Source organism: Perca flavescens, chromosome 21 (assembly GCF_004354835.1).
Source record: "Perca flavescens isolate YP-PL-M2 chromosome 21, PFLA_1.0, whole genome shotgun sequence".
In the NCBI taxonomy this organism is placed as follows: domain Eukaryota; kingdom Metazoa; phylum Chordata; class Actinopteri; order Perciformes; family Percidae; genus Perca; species Perca flavescens.
This window is the reverse complement of record NC_041351.1, coordinates 14,985,335-15,006,418: the sequence shown is the minus strand read 5'-3', so window position 1 is coordinate 15,006,418 and position 21,084 is coordinate 14,985,335. Positions and strand designations below refer to the sequence as shown.

The 21,084-nt window shown below is 37.7% G+C and overlaps 2 protein-coding genes across 3 annotated transcripts in view; both read right to left on the bottom strand.

Annotated features, from left to right (window-relative positions):
- LOC114547881 (MAGUK p55 subfamily member 3) overlaps nt 1-15,287 on the bottom strand; it is a 31,198-nt gene extending 15,911 nt beyond the window's left edge. Inside the window, exons 1-14 of one of the 2 annotated variants that reach the window (XM_028567390.1) lie at nt 15,208-15,287; nt 14,666-14,897; nt 6,464-6,631; nt 5,844-5,962; nt 5,480-5,557; nt 5,209-5,289; nt 4,631-4,768; nt 3,927-4,008; nt 3,436-3,521; nt 3,244-3,318; nt 2,670-2,866; nt 2,486-2,550; nt 1,874-1,891; nt 1,536-1,577 (exon numbers count right to left, since the gene is read on the bottom strand). In XM_028567390.1, coding sequence (XP_028423191.1) covers nt 1,536-1,577; nt 1,874-1,891; nt 2,486-2,550; nt 2,670-2,866; nt 3,244-3,318; nt 3,436-3,521; nt 3,927-4,008; nt 4,631-4,768; nt 5,209-5,289; nt 5,480-5,557; nt 5,844-5,962; nt 6,464-6,500 — 1,018 coding nt within the window. In that variant the 5' untranslated portion in view covers nt 6,501-6,631; nt 14,666-14,897; nt 15,208-15,287. The remainder of the gene's footprint in view (nt 1-1,535; nt 1,578-1,873; nt 1,892-2,485; nt 2,551-2,669; nt 2,867-3,243; nt 3,319-3,435; nt 3,522-3,926; nt 4,009-4,630; nt 4,769-5,208; nt 5,290-5,479; nt 5,558-5,843; nt 5,963-6,463; nt 6,632-14,665; nt 14,898-15,207) is intronic. The other variant, XM_028567389.1, reaches the window with a different exon arrangement.
- Nucleotides 15,288-16,731: 1,444 nt separating this feature from the next.
- Nucleotides 16,732-21,084, bottom strand: part of lrp2b (low density lipoprotein receptor-related protein 2b) — a 48,973-nt gene continuing 44,620 nt past the window's right edge. The window contains exons 71-80 of the mRNA XM_028568559.1: nt 20,735-20,854; nt 20,223-20,310; nt 19,963-20,027; nt 19,689-19,842; nt 19,335-19,377; nt 18,617-18,748; nt 18,148-18,237; nt 17,781-17,864; nt 17,497-17,553; nt 16,732-17,059 (exon numbers count right to left, since the gene is read on the bottom strand). Of these exons, the coding sequence (XP_028424360.1) occupies nt 17,033-17,059; nt 17,497-17,553; nt 17,781-17,864; nt 18,148-18,237; nt 18,617-18,748; nt 19,335-19,377; nt 19,689-19,842; nt 19,963-20,027; nt 20,223-20,310; nt 20,735-20,854 (860 nt within the window). The 3' untranslated portion in view covers nt 16,732-17,032. The remainder of the gene's footprint in view (nt 17,060-17,496; nt 17,554-17,780; nt 17,865-18,147; nt 18,238-18,616; nt 18,749-19,334; nt 19,378-19,688; nt 19,843-19,962; nt 20,028-20,222; nt 20,311-20,734; nt 20,855-21,084) is intronic.

The following is a 21,084-nucleotide window of genomic DNA, read 5'->3' as shown; positions in this document are numbered from 1 at the left end:
CTGGTTAATGTTGCTCGGGAAAGGGAAGTTTGGGGTCCCCTGCTGGAGCTGCTCCCCCCGCGACCCGACACCGGATAAGCGGGCGAAGATGGATGGATGGATATTATGATTATTATTATATTTTATTTTATTTTATTTATTTATTTTTTGCTATCTTTATTTATTTGTTCACATGTTTTGGTCCTTTCAGTATTATTGGTGTTTTGATTGTTGTTTTCACTTCTGCCATGTGTTCGTGATGTTGTGAGTGTTGGATGGTGATGTACTAAAACAAAAAAGCAATAAAAATATGTTTAAAAAAAAAAAAAAAAGTCATAGTATAGTATGTCAAAAAAGTCATAGTATAGTATGTTGAAAAAAGTGATACAAAATTCATAGTATAGTATGTCAAAAGAAGTCATTCCATAGTATGATAAAAAAAGTGATAAAAGGCATAGAATAGCATGTTGAAAAAAGTCATAGTATAGCATGATGAAAAAAGTGATGAAAAAGTCATATCATAGTATGTCGAAAAAAGGGATAAGTCATAGTATAGTGTGTCGAAAAAGTAATTAAGTAAGGTAGTAAATCGAAAAAAGTGATAAAAAAGTAATAGTATGTCGAAAAAGTGATGAAGTCATAGTATAGCATGTCGAAAAAAGTCATAGTATAGTATGTCGAAAAAAAGTGATGAAGTCATAGTATAGTATGTCGAAAAAAGTGATAAAAGAAGTCATAGTACAGTATGTCAAAAACGTTATGATAAAAAAGTCACAGTATAGTCAGAAGAGTCAGTATAGTATAGAAAGTTTAGAGAAAATCCTGCACACTGACCATTATGCAGCAATAATTTATTTAGAAAAATAACAACATCTCTGTCTCAGACCTTCATCAGGTAAATTCACACATTCACCTCAACCATAGCCTTAAATAGTTTGGTTGACTAACCAGGACCAGTCAGGTCCAGCTTGATTGGTCCTGGTTAGTCAACCACCAGTTGATCATATCCTACGCACCTGCCCGACCAAAGAGGTGTGCAAAAAAGCTTTCCTATAGTATAGTATAGCAAAAAAGGATAATAAATTCATAGTCTAATATGTCGAAAAAAGTGATAAAAAAGTCATAGTATAGTATGTCGAAAAAATGGGGGAAAAAAAAGTCACAGTATTATATTGCGACATAAAATATCATAAGTCATAGTATAGTATGGCATAAAAATAAGTCATAGTATAGTATGTTGAAAAAAGTCATAAAAAGAAGTTATAGTATAGTATGAGATAAAATGTCATAAAGAAAGTCATATTCATATACGTTATTATATCATGGCTATTAACCAATCAGACTGCTTGATTTGAGCTACCTCTTTTATAAATTTTGTTTTGTGTTTACACTTTTCCTATACAGCCCTCAATCCTATGCTAGCTCTCTAAATCGGCACTCAGTCATCAAATCGTTTAGAACCCCTATTCCAAAGGAAGGGATGGATTTGCACACAGATTGAGCAGAAATGTGATGTTACAGTGATTAGTATAAACTCAATGATTGTGCCTCCTCACCTATGTCCTTTCCATTCAGAGCACCCTCACTGTCACAGTCTTCTGCAGGATGGCATGCAGGAAGAGAAGACCGGGTAAGAGGAGGGAGGAGAGGTTGATGTTGAGGGTACTTTAATGTCAAAACACAGCAGATTGAAATGCGGTATCTACATTGCTAAGATTTTGAGGGTATAAAGACAACTGCAAAAAAGGTATAAAAAAGGGGTAAATTGTGTAATTTGTGTTTTTTGAGTTTTAGGTGGGGTGCTGATAGAATTTCATTTTGAAATTCTGACCATGATAACATAGGGAGGTAGGGATGAGTGCTTATTTTCTAACATGAGAGTTTGTCCACGTACCTCTCCCAGCACGATCATCTGAGGTTAGCAATGCAAGGAATAACACAAAGTATCACTATAGAGAGACAGAATAGTACACCTGCTATACTGTGATATTACCGCTGCTCAGCTCCGAGGGTACATTGTGATTTTAAAGTACTTTTTCTTTGTCGCAATTGTCAAATCTAAACTGTATAGGTGTTTAGAAATCCTTCACCCACTTAACCTGCTTTTCTTTATCTACTTGTCCTATGTCCTTTGTATAGAATTATTAATTTACATTCAGTTCAAAGAACAATACCTTTACCATAACATTATTATACTGCAACATTTCAACTACATCTTTTTAACTCAGTGAGAGGGAGTTTAGCTTTTATGCAGATAAAGAACACACAAGAAAAGAAGTGACTTAACCAGCCGTTGTTTTTCAAAACCCTTTGTTTCATTTTACTTTTGAATTGGATTAGGAAATAATAAACAATGGATTACATTTTTTTAGGGAGATTAACCTCAGATGCCCTGTTTTCTTTTCATTCTCTCTCTTTCTGTATCTCCTTGGCTGGATTAGATTTGACCTCCAATAGAAGCTGTGTCGCTGCGAGCAGCCAAAGGAAGAAGTAGAAATAGGCTTACATGCAGGAGCTTTGGGGGACATAGGGGCAGGGAAAGAACCCATTTTCATTCTGTATCTCAGGCGCCTGCAAAGAAAAAAGAAAACCGAGTAAAGATACATTTTTATCTGAAAACATATTTTTAAATCCTAAACATAGTGGCTTTAACCAGTTATATATTTGACGGGAGAGTTGAAGCTAACTACCTCTCCTGGAACTGTGTAGAGGGGATGAGGGCAGCGCGCAGGTTACAGTCGCCAATCCTCTTGGCCTGCCACCAGGTAGCGTCCTCCTGACTAACAACCTGAAGAATGTCCCCCCTCTTAAAAGGAAGTCCCGCCTCTTGGCACGGCGTTGCCTTGTCCTCATAGGGCGTGTAGTCAAACAAAGCCCGAAGGTAGACCTTTTTACAAGCAGGAATATTCGGTTAACAATGGGAACTTTAAAAAGTAATTATTATATATTTTTGGACATATGTTAATATTTGCTTTTTTATTGAGAATTAGAAGACAACATCAATACCACTGGCATATCTATCCATTACATAAAACGGTAGAGCCAGAAGCCAGTTAGGAAAACAGCTAGCCTGGCACTTCAGGAAGTCTGGTTTTTGTTTGATTAAACAAATGTGACAATAATTGAACTTGACACCGTCTAGTTTCCATTTGGAGTATTAAAAATAAAAAGTAATCAATTAAATAGACATCTTTTCCCAGATTTCAGTGGAGGAGTAACTGGTTGTTTATTATGGTCGAATAATGCAGACAAAGAAGTCCTCACCCTGCTTTCCTTCATTTTGTCTTCTTCTACAACAGCTGGAATGATTTTCAGGGTGATGGAGCCTTGTGACTGGGACTGATCAAAAACATCAGAGCAGCATATTCAACATGTATCCGCCATAATCGCCAGTGACTAGTCACACAGTGTCTGAACTAGTATGATGTAATATGACAAAAAGCTTTCTCTCTTTACCAGAATCTGACTAATTTCATCCGGCCTTTTGTGGGTTATCAGGTTTCCATTAACCTCTCGAAGTTCATCCCCAACATGCACCAGACCTGGAAAGACAAAGACAACTCATACAAAACAAGTCTACTGAAAACAAGCCTACTAGCCAAAATAAAGTCAGTATCCTATGTGTAGTACCACTAAGAGTATTTTGGCATAGATCTAAAAATAAAACAGACAATTTTCCGTTGGCTTGAAGTTGATAACCTCATCATGGCAACAGCCAGGAGCTACCCTTGTTTGTAATCTCAAAATCTTGTGACACTAATCTCAAGGATTTGATCTCTGTTGACAGTTCATGGGGTTACACAACGTAATCTTCTCACTTCTGTCAGTATATCAGTAGAGATAAGCAAGTCCTGTTGGGTAGGAATTTTTGTTTTTTTTCAGAGAAAATAAAAGAATACAACTGACATTTGCAGAATGATATATGTTGAGGATACGGTTTGTCTCACCACTACGGTCAGCTGCCCCTCCCCTCATAATTCTGGCCACGATTACAGCTCCTGTCGCTTCATCTCTCCGGATGGTCGCTCCCTGGTGATAAAGATGTATGAATGATGAATCAAATACTTTTGAACACATTGTATCTCATCTTCAGTTCACTGAGCTGATACAATGCTCTGGAAGACGGGTAAAAGCATCATCGGCTGCCACTGTAGCTTCAGTATATAGACATTAGGGTGGTAAGAGTATTTCCCAAAATTTCATCTATTCCGTCTAGCCATCACATGTATCATGTGGGTTGGCCAGTATTCATACACTCTCCACATGATGTAGCATATCAAAACACATTTTGGATGAATCACTGCCATTAAAACTTTCAAAGCAACTGTTCTGCAATAGGTTTTAATAAGCAGATATCCAGCTATATAATCATGTAAACTTGTTGCTGCAAAACTGGTGTCACTTCAGTAGGCGTTTCTGACAAGTTAACATCAAATCTATTTTTGTCCTTTGCTTGAAGGATTTCCTTGAGAATCATTTTTATAGCATGACCGAGACACACATTCACACCCTGGGGTGTTTTAAAGCCTCAAAGCTGCTCCATTAAAAGTAAATGGATTTTTTTTAAAGCCCCACTTGAGGGCACAAGAATAATAGCTTTTGAGGGAAGGAAGAGCATTTATTTTTGTCTCAGGTGTGAGGCAGCACTTACCAGGGGCTCTTTGTTCTTCACAAGGCGGACGATCTTGACCGACTCTTCCTCCAGGTCATTGTCCAGATCCTCTGGCAGTGGCGGCAGCACCGGGTCAAAGTTCTTTTGGGCCACTGTGTCGTGAGCGGACAGCACTGCCTTTATGAGACAATACACAGACAAATGCACAGATTGGTAAAATAGCAGAAAAAAAGAAGAGGAATAACACTCCTTCATTAACCGCTTTTGCAAATGTGTTTTCCGTCAACAATGCCGTCATCTTATCCCTCTCCCCAGAAAGCCAATAAATTGAACATTAACCACTTGATAAGAGTGATTAGGTTGTCTTGTCTGTGTCTAGGGGTACAGACAGCTCTGACGCTGGGGGTATGTAATATGTGATCAACTTACAGGAAAATAAGAGCAGCTCAGGATAAAAGCACAGAGAAGCAGCGACATTAAAAAGATCAAGACTCAGAAGGAATGAGAGGATGTCAAAAGACACTGTCAAATAATACAGTTTATTTTGTGTATGTGTAAGTAAAGACATTTTGTGTGTGTGTGTGTGTGTGTGTGTGTGTGTGTGTGTGTGAGTGAACCTTAAGGTGAGGAGTGCTCAGCAGGAGAAGCAGTTCTCTCTCATCGTCCTCCATCGGCCCGTTCTGAAGCTCTTCTGCCAGCTGATGATTTGAATCAGAAAATCACTGCTTCAAATACTAAAATTTCCTCATGAAATACATTTACTTTTGAAAATTGCCTTTGCTGGATTCCAATAAATGTTTACTTTTACTTGGCATCAAATAAATAAATAAATTAATTAAAATCAAGCTTCAGTTTGGCTTTAAAATATTAAGGAAAGATTGCACCTACATCCTCTGCCAGACAGGTGGCGCTATGTAGAACTGGAGTCGGGCTGTGTTTCTCATATTGCTTCAGTTTGTCATGAATCTGGGATGTACAGCACATGAAAAGATGTACACATATGCACAAACACACCACAAAGATTGACTTATTTTCATGATGTTTGGTGGAAAGTTTCCAAGAATCAGCTCATTTAATTTAGCTAAAAAAAATTGAATTTCTACCATTATATATCTAGAGGAACATAAGTATCAGTATGTTCTGGTTTCCTTCTAAGATTTTTTATTGCAAAGAAACACATGACCCTTTTGTCAATGTTATTTGAAGTCACAAATATCAAGAAGTCACTTCTACCCAGACATATCTGCTGTACCTTCATGAGGTAACTGAGGCTTTTCTCACTGAAGACATCCTTGAGGAAGACTAGGTCCTCTTTATGGTTGGCATCAGAGTGGAGCTGAGAGGTGAGCAGGGCCAAAGTCTCATGCAGCCCTATGAATTTAAACAGGAATTATGTATTAATCACACATTCAAACACCCATTTGCTATCATGATTCATGAAAAAAAAACTGTTTATACCAAAAGTAGATGCTTTTCTATCATTAGAAATGCATCATCACTGCAGAAATAAAATAGCAGCATTGTGGCATTACTTTTTTTTCCCAAATCTTCTTTATGGATTATAATGCAATTTAGGGACTAGGAACCAAATACACTAATCGTAGATCTGTTTTGATATGGTTTCATTAAATCAGTACCATGACATCAGATTGTCTATTTTCTAAGACAAGGAAAACAACACATGTTTGGACTGACACTCAGATTCAAGGCAGTAGAAACTATATGGCTTAGTTTATTTCTCTAATATCTGCCTTTGTAAACTTGTAATCACCCTCCTTTCTCCCAAGATGTTAGTGAAACTAACCATCTAACTATCATTCATTGAAGGTTGTTTAAACACACACACACACACACACACACACACACACGTACCTGTGCTTGCAGACACGATGGGCATGGCTTCAATCATTCAGAGGAGGCAGGGGGTTGCAGAGAAAGGGGGGAGAGACAGGGAAGGAGGAAAAATAAAAGCCGGTGAACTCTCCCCACTGGCTCCTTCTGTTCCTCGCGCACAGCCAAGGTGAAAAATCACAGACACAGCTGGGAATGGGAAAAAACAATACATTTACATCTTACATCTGCATTTTTAAAAAGGGGATTCAACTAAGATTTCTTAGAATTTAAGGGTTTCCTCACAATTGTGATTTTATTCTGACAACTCTTAAATTTGTTTGTTTCACACATATCAATCTAAAACTACACAGGCTTCAAAAGACAAGAGTATGGTTCTTTTAGACACAGCTATTTTAAAAGGAAGATACATCATTTCCATGTAGGTGCAACAAAAGGTTAAGGGTTGTTGTTGTCTTGTGATGCTAAACACAGTGAGGTTATACAAATATGTTTCAGTACCTTGGAACTCACTTAGAGTTGTTTTTGTACTTAAAGTACAGTATTTATTTTCTAATTTTAAATTACTTCTAAATGTGAACACATTTTGAAAGGGTAACCGGTCAGCCATGCTTGGCCAGTGATGAATCAACCCATTACTGTGCCGAAGTTTCCATATAATTAATAGCTGCTTTCATTACTGAGGCATAAAGCATTTATTTCATTTCAAACTGTGTTACTGTAAAACTCGAGGTAAATGCTGCACAAAGATGGTAAATGAAATTGTTTAAGAAAGGTGACTTCACTTTGCAGACCTTTAAAAGATATTTCTAATCGACTTCTGACCAATGAACAATCTTGTATGAACTGTTCTTGATTTAAATGTTATCATGAACGGTTTTTAGCATCACTTTACTTTAAAGCATCATTTCCCAAGAGGAAACACATTTTAACAGGCATACTCAAATTTACCAATACAAAAAGTATTAACAGATTAAAGCGAGGATGTCGCCTTTCTTTATATGAATACTTTCAATAGACCCATACCGACCGCACCAGCCAACATCCCACCATCTGAATACCCCCTACAAGTCAATACAAACAAGCTCAATAAACAAGAAATAAAAAAGGCTATTCAAAAGCTGAGGAAACAACAAAGCACCAGGACCCGACAGAATACCTCCAGAAACCATTAAAGCAGACCTGGAAACAGCAACCACTTTACCAAATCTTCGTGCAGATCTGGTAAACTCCCCCAAAAAGTTATTATTCACCTTCTGTATAACCTTGTGTTTTGAGTATGCTCAATCTTCATCCTACACATTATCTCTTTACTATCTGCAGGGTGATTTTCTGCTTGAGTGATGTTTTCTTTGATTCCCACAGACATGACATATGTCTAGACATGTCCTGCACAGACATCCAACTTTCCAACATCACACTGTTGTAAAGTGTGTTTACCATCATCAGTGGACATGGTGGTCTATGAAAAACAAAAGTCTTTGATTTTCACTCTGAAAGCAACCTTTTCTTTGAGATTTAAATTACAAACCAATCCTGCAGTGTTTTCTGCCTATTGTTAGTATCCCCAATTACCACAAACACGCTTGACATCCATAAACAAAAGCACCTGATCAGCATGTAGGCAATGTAGCAAGCTGTCAAGCTCTCGTCACATTTATTTACTGTTTAAGACAGATGAATGAATCATCAACCTTGTGAATTTTCTGTGTTGTTGCTGATTATAGTAATCAGTTATAGCCACAAGGGTTTGTCTATGAATACAACACAGGACTTTTAAAAAAAAAAATCTTCTTGTTTTTCTTTCATCCTATGTCAAATATTCTGACAATTTTAATTAAAACAGTGATTTACAATTGTCTTACGTTAATTCTTTGTCATGTTTTGTCACTTCATGGTCACATTTCCCTGGTGGGCTGATGAAAACAACAAAAACTGCTGCCAGGGAAATTGCTAGTTAAGGAAAAAAAAAAAACAGATCTTCGTAAAACTACAAGTGCTCATGAAGCCCAGGTTGGAGCCATGTTTCAAATATAATGCACTCAATTGTGCATTAGACTGATGAGTGGTGATGGAAAATAAGCTGCTCTGAAAAGAGCTACGCATCTGTTATACTGTATGTTGCTGCTGTAATCCATCAACAGCGTGTGTATACTGATGGCATCATTACAAACATGGGAGATATAAATTACCTTCCATACAACTTACTGGGGTATGAACATACCATAAATCATCTATTTGCATATCTTCCTTCAGCAGTTGATATCATATTCTATTGCTTAAAAGGTTTAAAAAAACAAAATAGTTTGACATTTTAGAAAAAGAATATGCTTATTTGTTTTCTTGCCGAGTTAAATGAGAAGATCAATACCAAATACAAAGTTAGAGCCAGAAGCCAGTGAGCTTAGCATAAACACTGGAAATAGACCAAATCACCGTGACATCTCTAAAACAAAAAACTTTCCCGTTAGAGAAATGGCAGTTGATTTGAATTGTGAAATTTCTGTTGTCATTTTTAACGCAAACTTTAACTGTAAAAGATGTATAGTTAAACACGGTGGTCACACCTATGTGATGTTTCTGCTGCGCTTATTTTCTGTACTTTGCTAGTGTCTTTTATAAACCAAGTCTAACGTTTCGAACAGCAACATCTTACCGCCGGTCGGACTAACAGCTAGTTTGGGTGGTGTCATTTTCTTTATTCTGTGACCCAACAAGCTAAATTAGGTCTCCAGCGTAATGTTAGTGAAAGGGTTGACATATGAAAGCATGCATTTTAAATGAATGAGATAAGAGTATGTCCAGTTGTTCCTCGTCCCCGTTTGCTCACTGCCATTAAATTGTAATGTACGTAATGCAGGAGTTTTCTACCTGGAAATTATTGTAAACAAACATTGTGATTGGGTCTACAGGAGAAATAGCTAGCCTTGGTCTATCCAAAAGTAACAAAATCCACCTACCAGCACCTCTGAAGCTCAGTAATGACACATATCTCAATCATTTAATCTGTACAAATACCTAAATATATAAACGACATTTTGTGGCTTTATGATTGGCCTGGCAACTTTGTGGTCTCCAGGAAGTCATTGGATCCAGCAAAGAAATAGTTCCGAATATAGGCTAATTCAACATCGTTTTTACACTTCAGGTTTGCACGGATTAAGATATAATGGAATCATTGTGCTGGTAGGTGGATTTTGTTACCTTTGGACAGAGTTAGATGTAACCCTATGTTTCCAGTTATTATGCTAAGCTCACAGTCACCACTTACTGTACAGTCATGAGAGTGTTATCAATCTCCTCAGCAAGAAAGCAAATACGTGTTTGAACTATTCCTTTAATGTACTGTAATTAAGCTTCTATGTTTTACTGCTGAACCTAAATAATACACTGACATGTTGACAGATAAACTAGCATCACCAGTGTGTTGTAATTACATGTTGTCCAGCAGGATCACTGCTGGCCTGAGCATGAAATGACCCTTGACCTCTCCCAAAGAGTCAGCCTCAATCAGACATCAATAGTAATGCCCCCAGATTGATTCAGTCTAATGCTGCACCGCCATCAGCGTGGCTGCCCCACCATTCACTCACACTGTTGGGCATTTCAAAAAATCCATTCTGCACATTATCGGGAAAGAAATAAAGACATTCTGGCAGGCCTTAACACGGCTAACTATAAACTATATATAAAATATGTTTTCATGTTTGTTTACTATTTTCTCGGTCAGCAAGATATGGAGCCAAAGCAGGATATCCACGAAATATGGTGAGCCAACAGGTTAACAACAAAGAAATAACCAGGGTTTTAGACTGCAGCCATTAGATCAATTAAATTACATTAATTTCACACAAAATAATTTTAAAAGGATCTATATTTTCCTTTTAACAAAATCTATGAAAAGACCAGAACAACATTTCAGACAGCCAACGAGGCAATGAAAGCAAGAGAGACATGTCAAGGAAAAGCTAGCTAACGTGATAGCCTCGGCTAGCCTTAACTAATGCTAAAACTACATTTACTTATGGATTTTTCTACAGCTGTTCTAAATGAGAAAAAAAAAATCCATTTAGATGAACAAACACTTAACTTAATTTAGTTAAGTTTTTACTTAACTAAATGAGTCAGTTGCTTCATTTTGTCATGATGCATGGTATCTGCTTTTCCAATTTTGTCTCAACTTCACTGCATCTCTAATTACTGCTCGCTTCTGCTATGTAGAGAAGCTAACTTATTATTTCCAAATTTAGAGGTGAATTATCATTTAATGTTTGGATTGAAATGCATTTTCCTGCTACTAAAAAAAGTAAAGTTAGTTTTTTGCTATCCGATCAACCCCATTAGATGGAGAAAACTTGGTTCAGACACCAAAGCTAACAGTTGTGGGTTAAATCCTCTCTGCTTCCATTCAGCCCTCCTCCCAACACACTTGGCCCATGTTCCTGACCTTCTTTCTCTCTGTCTCGTCCTCCCTCCATCCGACTCTCTATCTCTAATTACAAGAAAGAGCTTAAGTCCGACATACCGGTATTTCTGTTTTTTTCCCCCTCTCAATCACTAAGCCTATCATCTAACTACTTTTAAGTTACCACAGTCCATATGGTGGTACAGTATTATCTAGCCTCCTTGATTTAAGACAGCGGCTGTGTGCATCGCTGAGAATTTCAATGAATACAATGAAGCTGATTCGAAAGGACACTAAGATTAGACGAGAAACTGAGTGTCAGCAACGATGTAGCAGAGGCTATACTGAAAAGCATTTAGTTACCTTTTCTAATATGCAATAGATTATGTATGCCACACACTTGTATTCATAGCAAAAAGAACTCTACAACAAATGAAAATAAGACAATTATTCATATAATTGATACACTGTGATTGACTACATAATTATAAATAAATGATAGTGCTATATGTAAACATGTAGGTTTCTGCTTTTCCAGCATAAGGATTTGTTTTCTCTACGGTACCTCATATCATCACAGTTTTTAGCCAACCTAGTGGCGGTTCAGACACCCATGTCCCCCTTTGGATATATCAAACATGGTAAACATTCTACCTGCTAAACATCAGCATGCTAGCATTGTCACTGTGATCATGTTAACATTTATGCATCTCAAAACGGTGCTGTGCCTCACAGAGCTGCTGCCATGGCTGCAGACTGAACCTGAGACTTCAATTAGTTTTTGTACATATTCTAATTCTTTTATAGTATGAAACCCCCTTACTCCCTTTAGAAGTTAATTATCAATGTTATTGTCTATAACATTGGTTTTCTTAAAAAAAAAAAAAAAAAAAAAAAAAAAAAAAAAACGAATCATGATGGATTATATAATTACTGTAATGCACACTGAGTACTGCATACTGACTTGTATGACTTCTGTAAGACATTGCAATACTCTTGAATTTAACTCCTAGTATGAGGGGGGGGGGGATACAATATTTAGTCACTTAGGTTACTTTAACTTGGTAGTCAGGTTCATTAACTATTATTTTAGAGTCTGCCTTTTACAGTATTTGCATACAGATTTGATTTAAATATTAATTATTCATCATTTGTTGACTCCAATTGGCAAGTTTGATTTTTAATCATCTCAGTAACGTAGGGATTTAGGGAGTTGCTCAAGGACACTTCAACAAACAGGGTGTCTGCCTGATGGCATCCCAACAGAAACAATTTATTGTTCTACTAAAAAACATTAGTTATTTAGAGTTTTGACCTTAAGGCAATCACAAGATCTCATTTGCTACTACACCTCCTTAAAGTTAACTTGTGATATACTGAAGTAGAGCCATCAGCTGTGAGTTCCTTGTTGTGTTGTAACAGTTTTTTATTAGGTTTCTTCTCAGGTTTTCCCCTGGCTGCTCACGCGCTCACAAGTGTGCTGTTGACGTTTCATATTCACATGCATCTTCTTATGGTCTTATGACTGACTGTAAAATACTCACTGATTGTCCCTTTAATGCTTTGACTGAATGCCTGAGTTTCCCACTGCTTAACGTACTCCCTGGTGTCTCTCTGGTTCTGCCTCGTTCATTTATCTTCACAAAACTTGAGATTGTGACAAGATTATTCATCCTACTGCTGAACTAGAAACTGGTTCAATCTACAGTCAAGTCAGCATAGTATTTTATTATACTGACATTGTGTTTGGAGAGCTTAACCTTATGTCACAGTCCTCTCTACGCATACACAAATACAAACATGCACGCCACCTGTTTGCCAGACTCATTCTGTTGGATGAGTCCCGAGAGGAAGACAGAGAGGGGCGAGGTCGTCGACATACTGCGGATTCCATCTGCCCACCACTCTGTTGAGTGTGTGTGTGTGTGTGTGTGTGTGTGTGTGTGTGTGTGTGTGTGTGTGTGTGTGTGTGTGTGTGTGTGTGTGTGTGTGTGTGTGTGTTTGTGTGTGTGTGTGTATCTAGTCCATCCCACCACCTATGATGCCACCCACATGGCTGATCTGACATATGACAGATTTCATTCCAATATCCGTTTTGGGAAAACAAAGTTGCCTGCTGTACATTTCGCAAGGGTATTAAGATAATCTAGGCTTATAGCAACTCTTTTTTTTTTTTTTTATACAAGATCATTTTTTGGGGCTTTTCTGCCTTTAATCGATAGGACAGCTAGGTGAGAAAGGGGAGAGAGAGGGGGAAGACATGTAGGAAATCTTCACAGGTCAGACTCAAACCCTGGACCTCTGCATCGAGGAATAAACCTCCAAGTATATGTGTGTCTGCTCTACCCACTGAGCCAACCCGGCCACGGTTTATAGCAACTCTACCAAAGACTTAGTGTTTTCCTCTTTAAAATAATAAATAAAATTATATATAATATACATCTCAAAAATCAACTTCCCAGAGCCCAAAGTGATGTCTTCAAATCCTTGTCCTGTGTTTGTTCAACCACAAGTCAAAAACTCAAATATATTACGTTTAAAATGATATGTAACATATAAAAGCAGATCGTCTCATTTGAAGAGCTTAAATCATAAAGTGTTTGGCATTTTGTTATATTTGTGCTTGAAAAAAGATTGAAACAAATAAAACAGTTGGCCATTATTTTTAATTGTTTCGACTATAATCCCAAAGTTGGTAAACAGCTGAAATAGTGTGTCTAAAATGAAGTGGAGACTTATTTTATGCAGCATAAAAATGCTGAAAATTAAATATAATGTGGTGCAGATAGAGGAGGTCAGGAGCCAGACGGCTTTTAAGAGGCTTATAAGAAAAACATGATTTCAGAACACCTTCAACTCGCCCAGTCTGAGACACATCTGAGAATTACTTCTAGAGATTGAATTTCTGTGTCTGAGCGACAGAAATCCGACATTTGTCCGTCTCATTTCAGGATTTCAACAGCCAAATCAGTTTTTAGGAGCAGAGGACCTTGACATGATGGCTATAAAGTGCCAATCTGGCTGGTGGGCAACCAGACTTTAGAGGCTTTTTGACTGATGGCTGGTGTTAAACTCCCACTGAGCTTATAATATGTGTAAATGTACAGGGGGAAAACAGGGTGTAAAAGGGGAGCGCAAACAAACACATTTTCTCAATCAATTAAATTGGTTTTATTTGTATTGAAAACACCATATTTTTACCAAAACATGGCAAAATAATAGTTTCTAGACCCAAGATTTCCTTTTAAAACAGCCTGCACTGGTGCACATTTTTCCTTGAGTCTTTGTTTACTAAACCCTCTGTGCATAGACCCTGACCTTCATTGAATCTCTGTGGCTCTCCTGCACACCAAAAAAGCCATACAACCCTGCAGCAAAGCGTGACCAACTCATAGCTCAAGGCCTGTCTTGTCAGCCACCAAGAACTGATTCCACCTTTTAATTCATCAGAAGGAGAAAGGTCATTTTTAGTCATTTAATTAGCTTATGTAGTAGTCTATGATGGTGCATGGCCACATGCAATAGTCTCTTCCACGAAAGTTTGATCTATTATTGGAGTTGGCAATCAATCACAGGTGATGTACACCCCTCATTAACATGCAGCACAGGCAGGCGTCCACATTTTACTCAGAAATGTGTTTGGAAAGCTCGATTTATTAAAAGCCCAAATAACGCAAAAACAGAACGAGGTTTTGTATTTGCCTAATCTACATTTGTGCAAATTAAGATTTTTAATTATTTCTCTTTGTCAGACACACATGAACAGAGGTAAAGAGCTGTACAGAGTTCAGGCAGTGCACGTTAGAAAGCATCCTTACCTTGTTGTGGCTCCTCTCAGCTCAGCGTGCGACACAGCCTCTGATTATAACACGAGCGTGTTTTCTCTTTCTTCTTTCTGTCTTTTCACTTCGTCTTCAGCTAACTGGTTTTATTTCTCCGCTCCATCCAGTCTATCGCTCAATGAGCCGCCCCTTCCCCCGTTGTCAGTCAGTTTGCTCTCGCCCTCACGCTCTGTCTGTGCTGCCTTCAGGTGCTTCTCGTAATCTCCATCTTCCAAGATTCACAGATGAAAAAATAGACTCATGACTAATGCTTAATGCTAGATGAAACATGAGGCGGATAAAATATGCAGCACTAAAGTACAGTCAAACAACATTTATTTATATAGCCCTTTACGGCAACCAGCAAGTATCCAAAGTGCTTTGCATCAAGGAACAAGAATAAAACATAACATACAGTAGGTACATGCAGGAGGAAGAAAGGAAAATGTCACAGTGCTAATAAAACGCCATTCGAAATAAATAGGTTTTTAAGGTTAGATTAAAAAATAGCTACGTCTGTAATTATGTCAAGGGGTAACCTGTTCCAAAGTCTCGGGCAGCCACCGCAAAAGTGCCATCACCCCAGATTGTAACTCGACCTTCGGACGTCTAAAATAAGTCAAGGCGTGTTCTGCATTATTATTTTCATCTTGTTCCCCTCCTGTCAAGTTTGATGTTGGTGGACACTTACTTTTTAGTTATACTGTCTTCACTTGGTGGGTATTCTTAAACAATTGTGTGAACTGGGAGTAACGGGGTTGGATGTCAAAATGGGTCAAACAGCTTCTTTTTTTTTTTTCCAGTGGGCCTAACATGTTAACCCAGTCATAGCACCACTCACTGCTGACTTTTAGTTTCAATTGGTTTCAAGTTGTTTAGTAAATTATTTTTTTAGAGCTAAGATTTGAACAAAATGCAAAACCTATATGGAAGACTATATCTGCCAGGAAAGGAAAAAATAGATGTAAAGAATGACAAATTTATACATATAGGCTAAGTGAAAATAATCAAGTCAAAATTTGACAGTGCGTCATAATTTAGATTTTAAAGAAAGTCAAACTTATTGTTGTATTATAACTTAGCATCTCATAATTTTGATTTATCATTTGACTTGCCATGACTTTTGCCATCATTTTTAATCTGACTTTTCTTTTCCTGGCAGAAATGGGCTTCCATACAAACTATAACCTGACCAATTACATATGATAAAGAAAATGTTCCTCCTTACTTTTATTACATATTCTGTATAAAAATAAAATTCTATTTGCCCTAACCCTTCCTATCGACACACATAACCCACCTTGACTGAAAAACAATAAAACAACTTCCTGAATTTTCCCTTCTGGAAATCATGGAATTCTTTGTTAGAGCTTTCATGAGAACTGAGTGTTTGTACTCTGACTGCTCATGAAGGCAGCACAGTGTGCACACATGCTGCAAGCAGCGTGTCTCTTTGGTCCGCCCCCCTCAAATCCATCTATTGCTATTCATCCCCCCCCTCATGTCTGTGTCTCAGTGAGCAGTAAAGTGCATGTTTTGGCTGACGGTCAGAGATGCCTTGTGGAGGGCAGGCAGAATGCAACATGGACTACAAATCATCACGGACCACATCATAGAAACACACAGATCGCAGCTCCCTATACATTCCTACGTATCGGTCTTTTTCACTTTTCTTTTGTCCCTTTGCTCATCTGGTTGGCCTAGTTGTTGCAAGCTCAAAGAGACCTTGATGTGTTCAGACATTGGTGACAGTGGGAGAGGAGCAGAGTCATTACTGTTGCCCTGTGATCACGGCCTCAAATTGTGGCTCTCTGTTATTAAATGGATGATGAGAAAGCATTTCATATTAGCTCAGTGGGTCAGATAGAGCTGGGGATCAGTCTTATCTGTGATGAGCGAGTGGATAACAACAGTGAGACTCAGCCTTGTCGTAGTGACAGATCCTTCTGTGATATGTGCACTTCTGTCATATAAAAAAGGTACAAGAGGGAGAGATTGTAATAATGTTCAGTATCAGGGGCTTTATCTAAAGTGCTTAAAATGCAATAAAAACACAAATTTACTCTGATGATAACAGCAGTTTTAATATTCAACTTTCTCACAATCCAAATGTTCACTTATTGAATGAATCTCATATTAGTTACATTAAATCATGTCTGTCATTTCTTTTACACAAACAGTTATAGAAATTAAAGTTAAGCATGTAAATCCCTCCAAATGCATATCTATACAAAAGGTGTCAAACTGTCTTGGTTGATTTGTTCTGGATCTGTCAGTGTTCGCAATGCTCTGCTTGTTGAGTTGTGGTGTTGAGGTTTCAGTCCTGAAACGTGGTCCAGTCTAATCTCTGATGTAGAGGTCACATCAAATGTTAGAATCTGGTGTGTGGTCCTGTTGGAAGATCACAATTACTAAAAATGCCACCAATACATTGTGTCCAAGCTGGTTTATGTCATATACATACATGTCATATAAAATATTTAAACATAAAATGAAATCATTCTTGGTTTTTCAAGAATTTTGTTAATAGTCAGACTCACTGTTACATAATTTACAAAAATGACAATGTATCCTGTGAATTGTCTGTGAATCTGTGACTTGCTAAGACTGTCAGTACAAAGTTGTCAAATTAAAGTAAAAAAAAAAAAATATATATACATTTTAAGACGGCAATAATGTGCAGAACGTTTACAGCTGTGTATGTCAAAATAAAATCTAGCAAATCCGGAGTGATGGACAGGTTTTTGAGACACTGAATGCGGCCCGTTTATATCCCTTGTTTTCCCTCTGACACATTCAGTCTGAGCTTTATGTCATTCTGGACTCACCATGTATGTGGGGTTTTTGAAAGTCACAAAACTGTCGTCCCCAATGGGTTCAAACGTCTAGAAAAAGGAGAAATAAAATGCTTCAATAACTGAGAATATATACAAGCACACACACAAAGATTTCACTGCCCTCAATCTACTCTTAACAAGACTGTCCAGTTAGATATTGTATTTCAGACCTTCGGCTGCAAATTTCAAAACATTCAAAGGATGTAATTATCAATGTTTTCAGATATTGAGCAGTAAACGTTGTTGAACATTTTGACAGGCGTCTCCATGGCTACCTGTGTGCTCGAAGCCGCTGGTTGTGTAGAAGAGACGTCGACATCTTCTATGTCTGAGCCGCGTGCTGGGTTCTCAAAAGGATCCTAAAATGGCCACAAGGTAGACAAATTCAAAATGGTTTAAAGCAATATTAAACTAGTTGAGGATCATCACACAACAAAATAAAACTCAGTAGTAACTTTAGTCAGTAAGAACTGAAGACCTGACATGTAGAAAATGATTAATGACACATGAAACAATAAGATGTATTATGTAATAACAGATATTTCTCTCGCTGCAATGTCTTCAGTGTGGTTTAATATTTGAGTTATTATATATGTAAATCATTTGGCGTTAAATCAAATTGGTGATGAATGTGAAACCGACCTTGTTGACAGTGGCAAGTTTGTCTGCACTTCTTGTGGGTTCGTCCACAACTTGAACTTCTTCCGCATACAAAGGATTCCTAATGTTCTCCTGAGGAAGGAAACACAGGATCACAAGACTGAGCTAATCCAAATATATCAAAATCTAAAACAAGTGAGGCGCTGCATTGGAGCACAATGTCATTTTTTTGCTTTATGTCATTTGGTGAGTGATAAAAAAACAAACAAAAAACAACAGATACAAGAATTACAGCATGTTTGTATCAAAATTATCAAAATTAATTTGGACATTGCAGCAGGGAAAAGATCCATAAGGGAAAAGTGTGGTCATGACAATATTGCCTTTTGGCATATCATTTAAAACGGTTGCCATGTAGTATGTCATATATATGCAGCCACTAAGCAAAAGAAGGGGAGAGCAGAATCAATGAACTGTACAGGCGAGCTGTAAGTCATTTCTGTTTATCTACCTCGCTTGTTCCATCAGGAGCGGAGGTGGCTGCCACCATGCTTGTGGCAGCAGCTGGTTCCCCAACTTCATATGCTGGGTTCTCAAAACTCTTCCCGTCTGTTTCCGCCATGGACACAGACATACAGGGAACCTGAAAACAGACGACAAAACAACGCAATAGCTAGAATAGTTCTTTGTTTATCTGACGAGTTGATGCCTAGCAGTCATATGAAAGATTTGCTTTTATAATGAATAGGGATGCCTCCCAAAACCTGGGTCTGTATTGGAACCAGTTCTAAATGATTCTGGCTGATGGCAGCCCCCAATCACATCAAGCCCCTCCTCCCTATATCCACATTAGTACAGAGAGAGGATGTCAGAGGACAGGATCAATGAGTGATAGTGGTTGATTCATTCACATTCATTTTTAAAATTCACACATTGTTCAAACCTCAGGAAAATGTAGATTTATCGATTTGTGTCCAGGAAGTTATTAAGTTTATATAGCGACTTTGCTGTTGAAAATGTTGCTGCTGCTCTAAAATCACTACCTTGTTACATTTAAAATATAAATAAATCCTAATCCTGTTAAGACGTTTTTATTAAAATGTTTTTGGCAATAAAAAAGAACCAATAAGGAGTATCAATAAGAGTAGAAGTATTGATAAAGTGTTAATGACACCCCTCATGAATGGCTGTTTTGCTTTGCTACTTACGGCTTCAAAATCCCCCCTTACTTGATTCTCCTCTGTTGTTGATGCATTTGGAGATGAACCATTTCTGAAAATCATCAAGACACATGAATGATTCAGGTGTAACATGATGCTGTACACAACTTACTAACATACCCTCACAGTAAAACAGAAAACCTATTAGTAAACCTACTACTCAATTGAAAGCATATTATTAATAACAATAATACAATTTTAGCTTCCTTTAAAGTAACACAATTTCAGAAGTTTTATATCTAGTCTTGTTTTGTAGTAGAAGATGAAAACTGTGGACATGTCATTAAGGTAAAATAAACATTTCAGATATAAAAAAAAGAAAGAACCATCTCTTGTATGTTTTCTCTTTTGGCTCCATCTCACCTGAAGCTTGGCAGGTTGGGCATGGATGGCATACTGGGCATACTGGGCAGGTTGCTCCATACTCTCTCCAGCAGGTTAGACTTCTTCTTGGCAGCATAGACCAGAGCTCCCAGCAGAGCCACAATCACCACCGTCACCCCAATCGCTATTCCAACTAGGTGGAGGGACATGGACAGAGGAGGGGGGGGAGCAAAAGGCAACGTATTAATAACGAGATAAAGTTCAAAGTTCGAATGTTGTAATGTTATATTTTTGGCTTTAACATCAAATATACTTGAGGATGCGACCACGTTGTATATGTTTGTCTGGCAGTATTCTCCCGTCCAGTCTGGAGTACATCTGTGAAACAAAATACAAACTTTAGAATTGTAACATTTCAAAACACTGTGCTCATTTACAGTACTTAATCACTGTGCAGTGTATTTATCTGTGCATCCATTTTTATTAGTTTGTTTTATTTGTATTATATTGTGTATGAGTATATTTTTGATGGATTTTTTAATTCCTGGTTGTAAAGACTGAAATATTTCTTACTTGCAAAGAGCCTTGTTGTCATCAAAGTAGCAAGTACCTCCATTTTGACACTGACATGGTGGGGGCATGGTGGGCGGTGGATCAAACCCTAAAATCATTTATATTAACAACGATCATAACATTGAAAGGAACCTCTACTGCCCCACATGGCAGAACAAATGATATAATTTCAACATCAAAGGGAATGTAATAGAATTTTAGGCAAACTACAGATTCATGACTTTATAAAACGTCCTCTTTATCTGTGTCCAGTGTAATTAAAACACTTTCCTAGCCAAAAGAAAGAATTATGCTCCCTCTCAAGCCAAACACACTAAATGGCATGTATTATTGTCATATTATTGGTATTTTGCTTCATGTTACCTCCTACTTGGCATTTCTCAACTCTATTGAATCTCTGCCGTCATTTTATCAATATTGCTGCAATTGAGATTCATTTCTGCAACTTCAATACATGATGCCCCATGTTTTTAGGTCACATACTGAGGGAAATCAATTGGTCTTTCTCTTACCGGCATCACATTCAGTGTTGCTGCCGGGGATGAAGCTGGTGCCCTGGGGGCAGGCGCAGGTGTAACCTCCCGGCCGGAGCAAACACAGGTGGCTGCAGGTTCCCTTACACGGATTCTTCACTACAGAGACAAGGAAAGGTGCTTTGATTATTTCATTTCAACAAGGTTAAGTGCATGACTCACATATTTTATGATGGTAATCTGAAAAGGCTGAAGTTGTGTATTTTTGAATTTGACATGATTGCTGCAAGCAGGATTTTGCTATTTCCCTTCTTTATTGATGGGGCCATTACTGTGATGACTTTTTCACTGAACTTTCTCTCAATCACAGTTGACTTCCTGTAGTAACA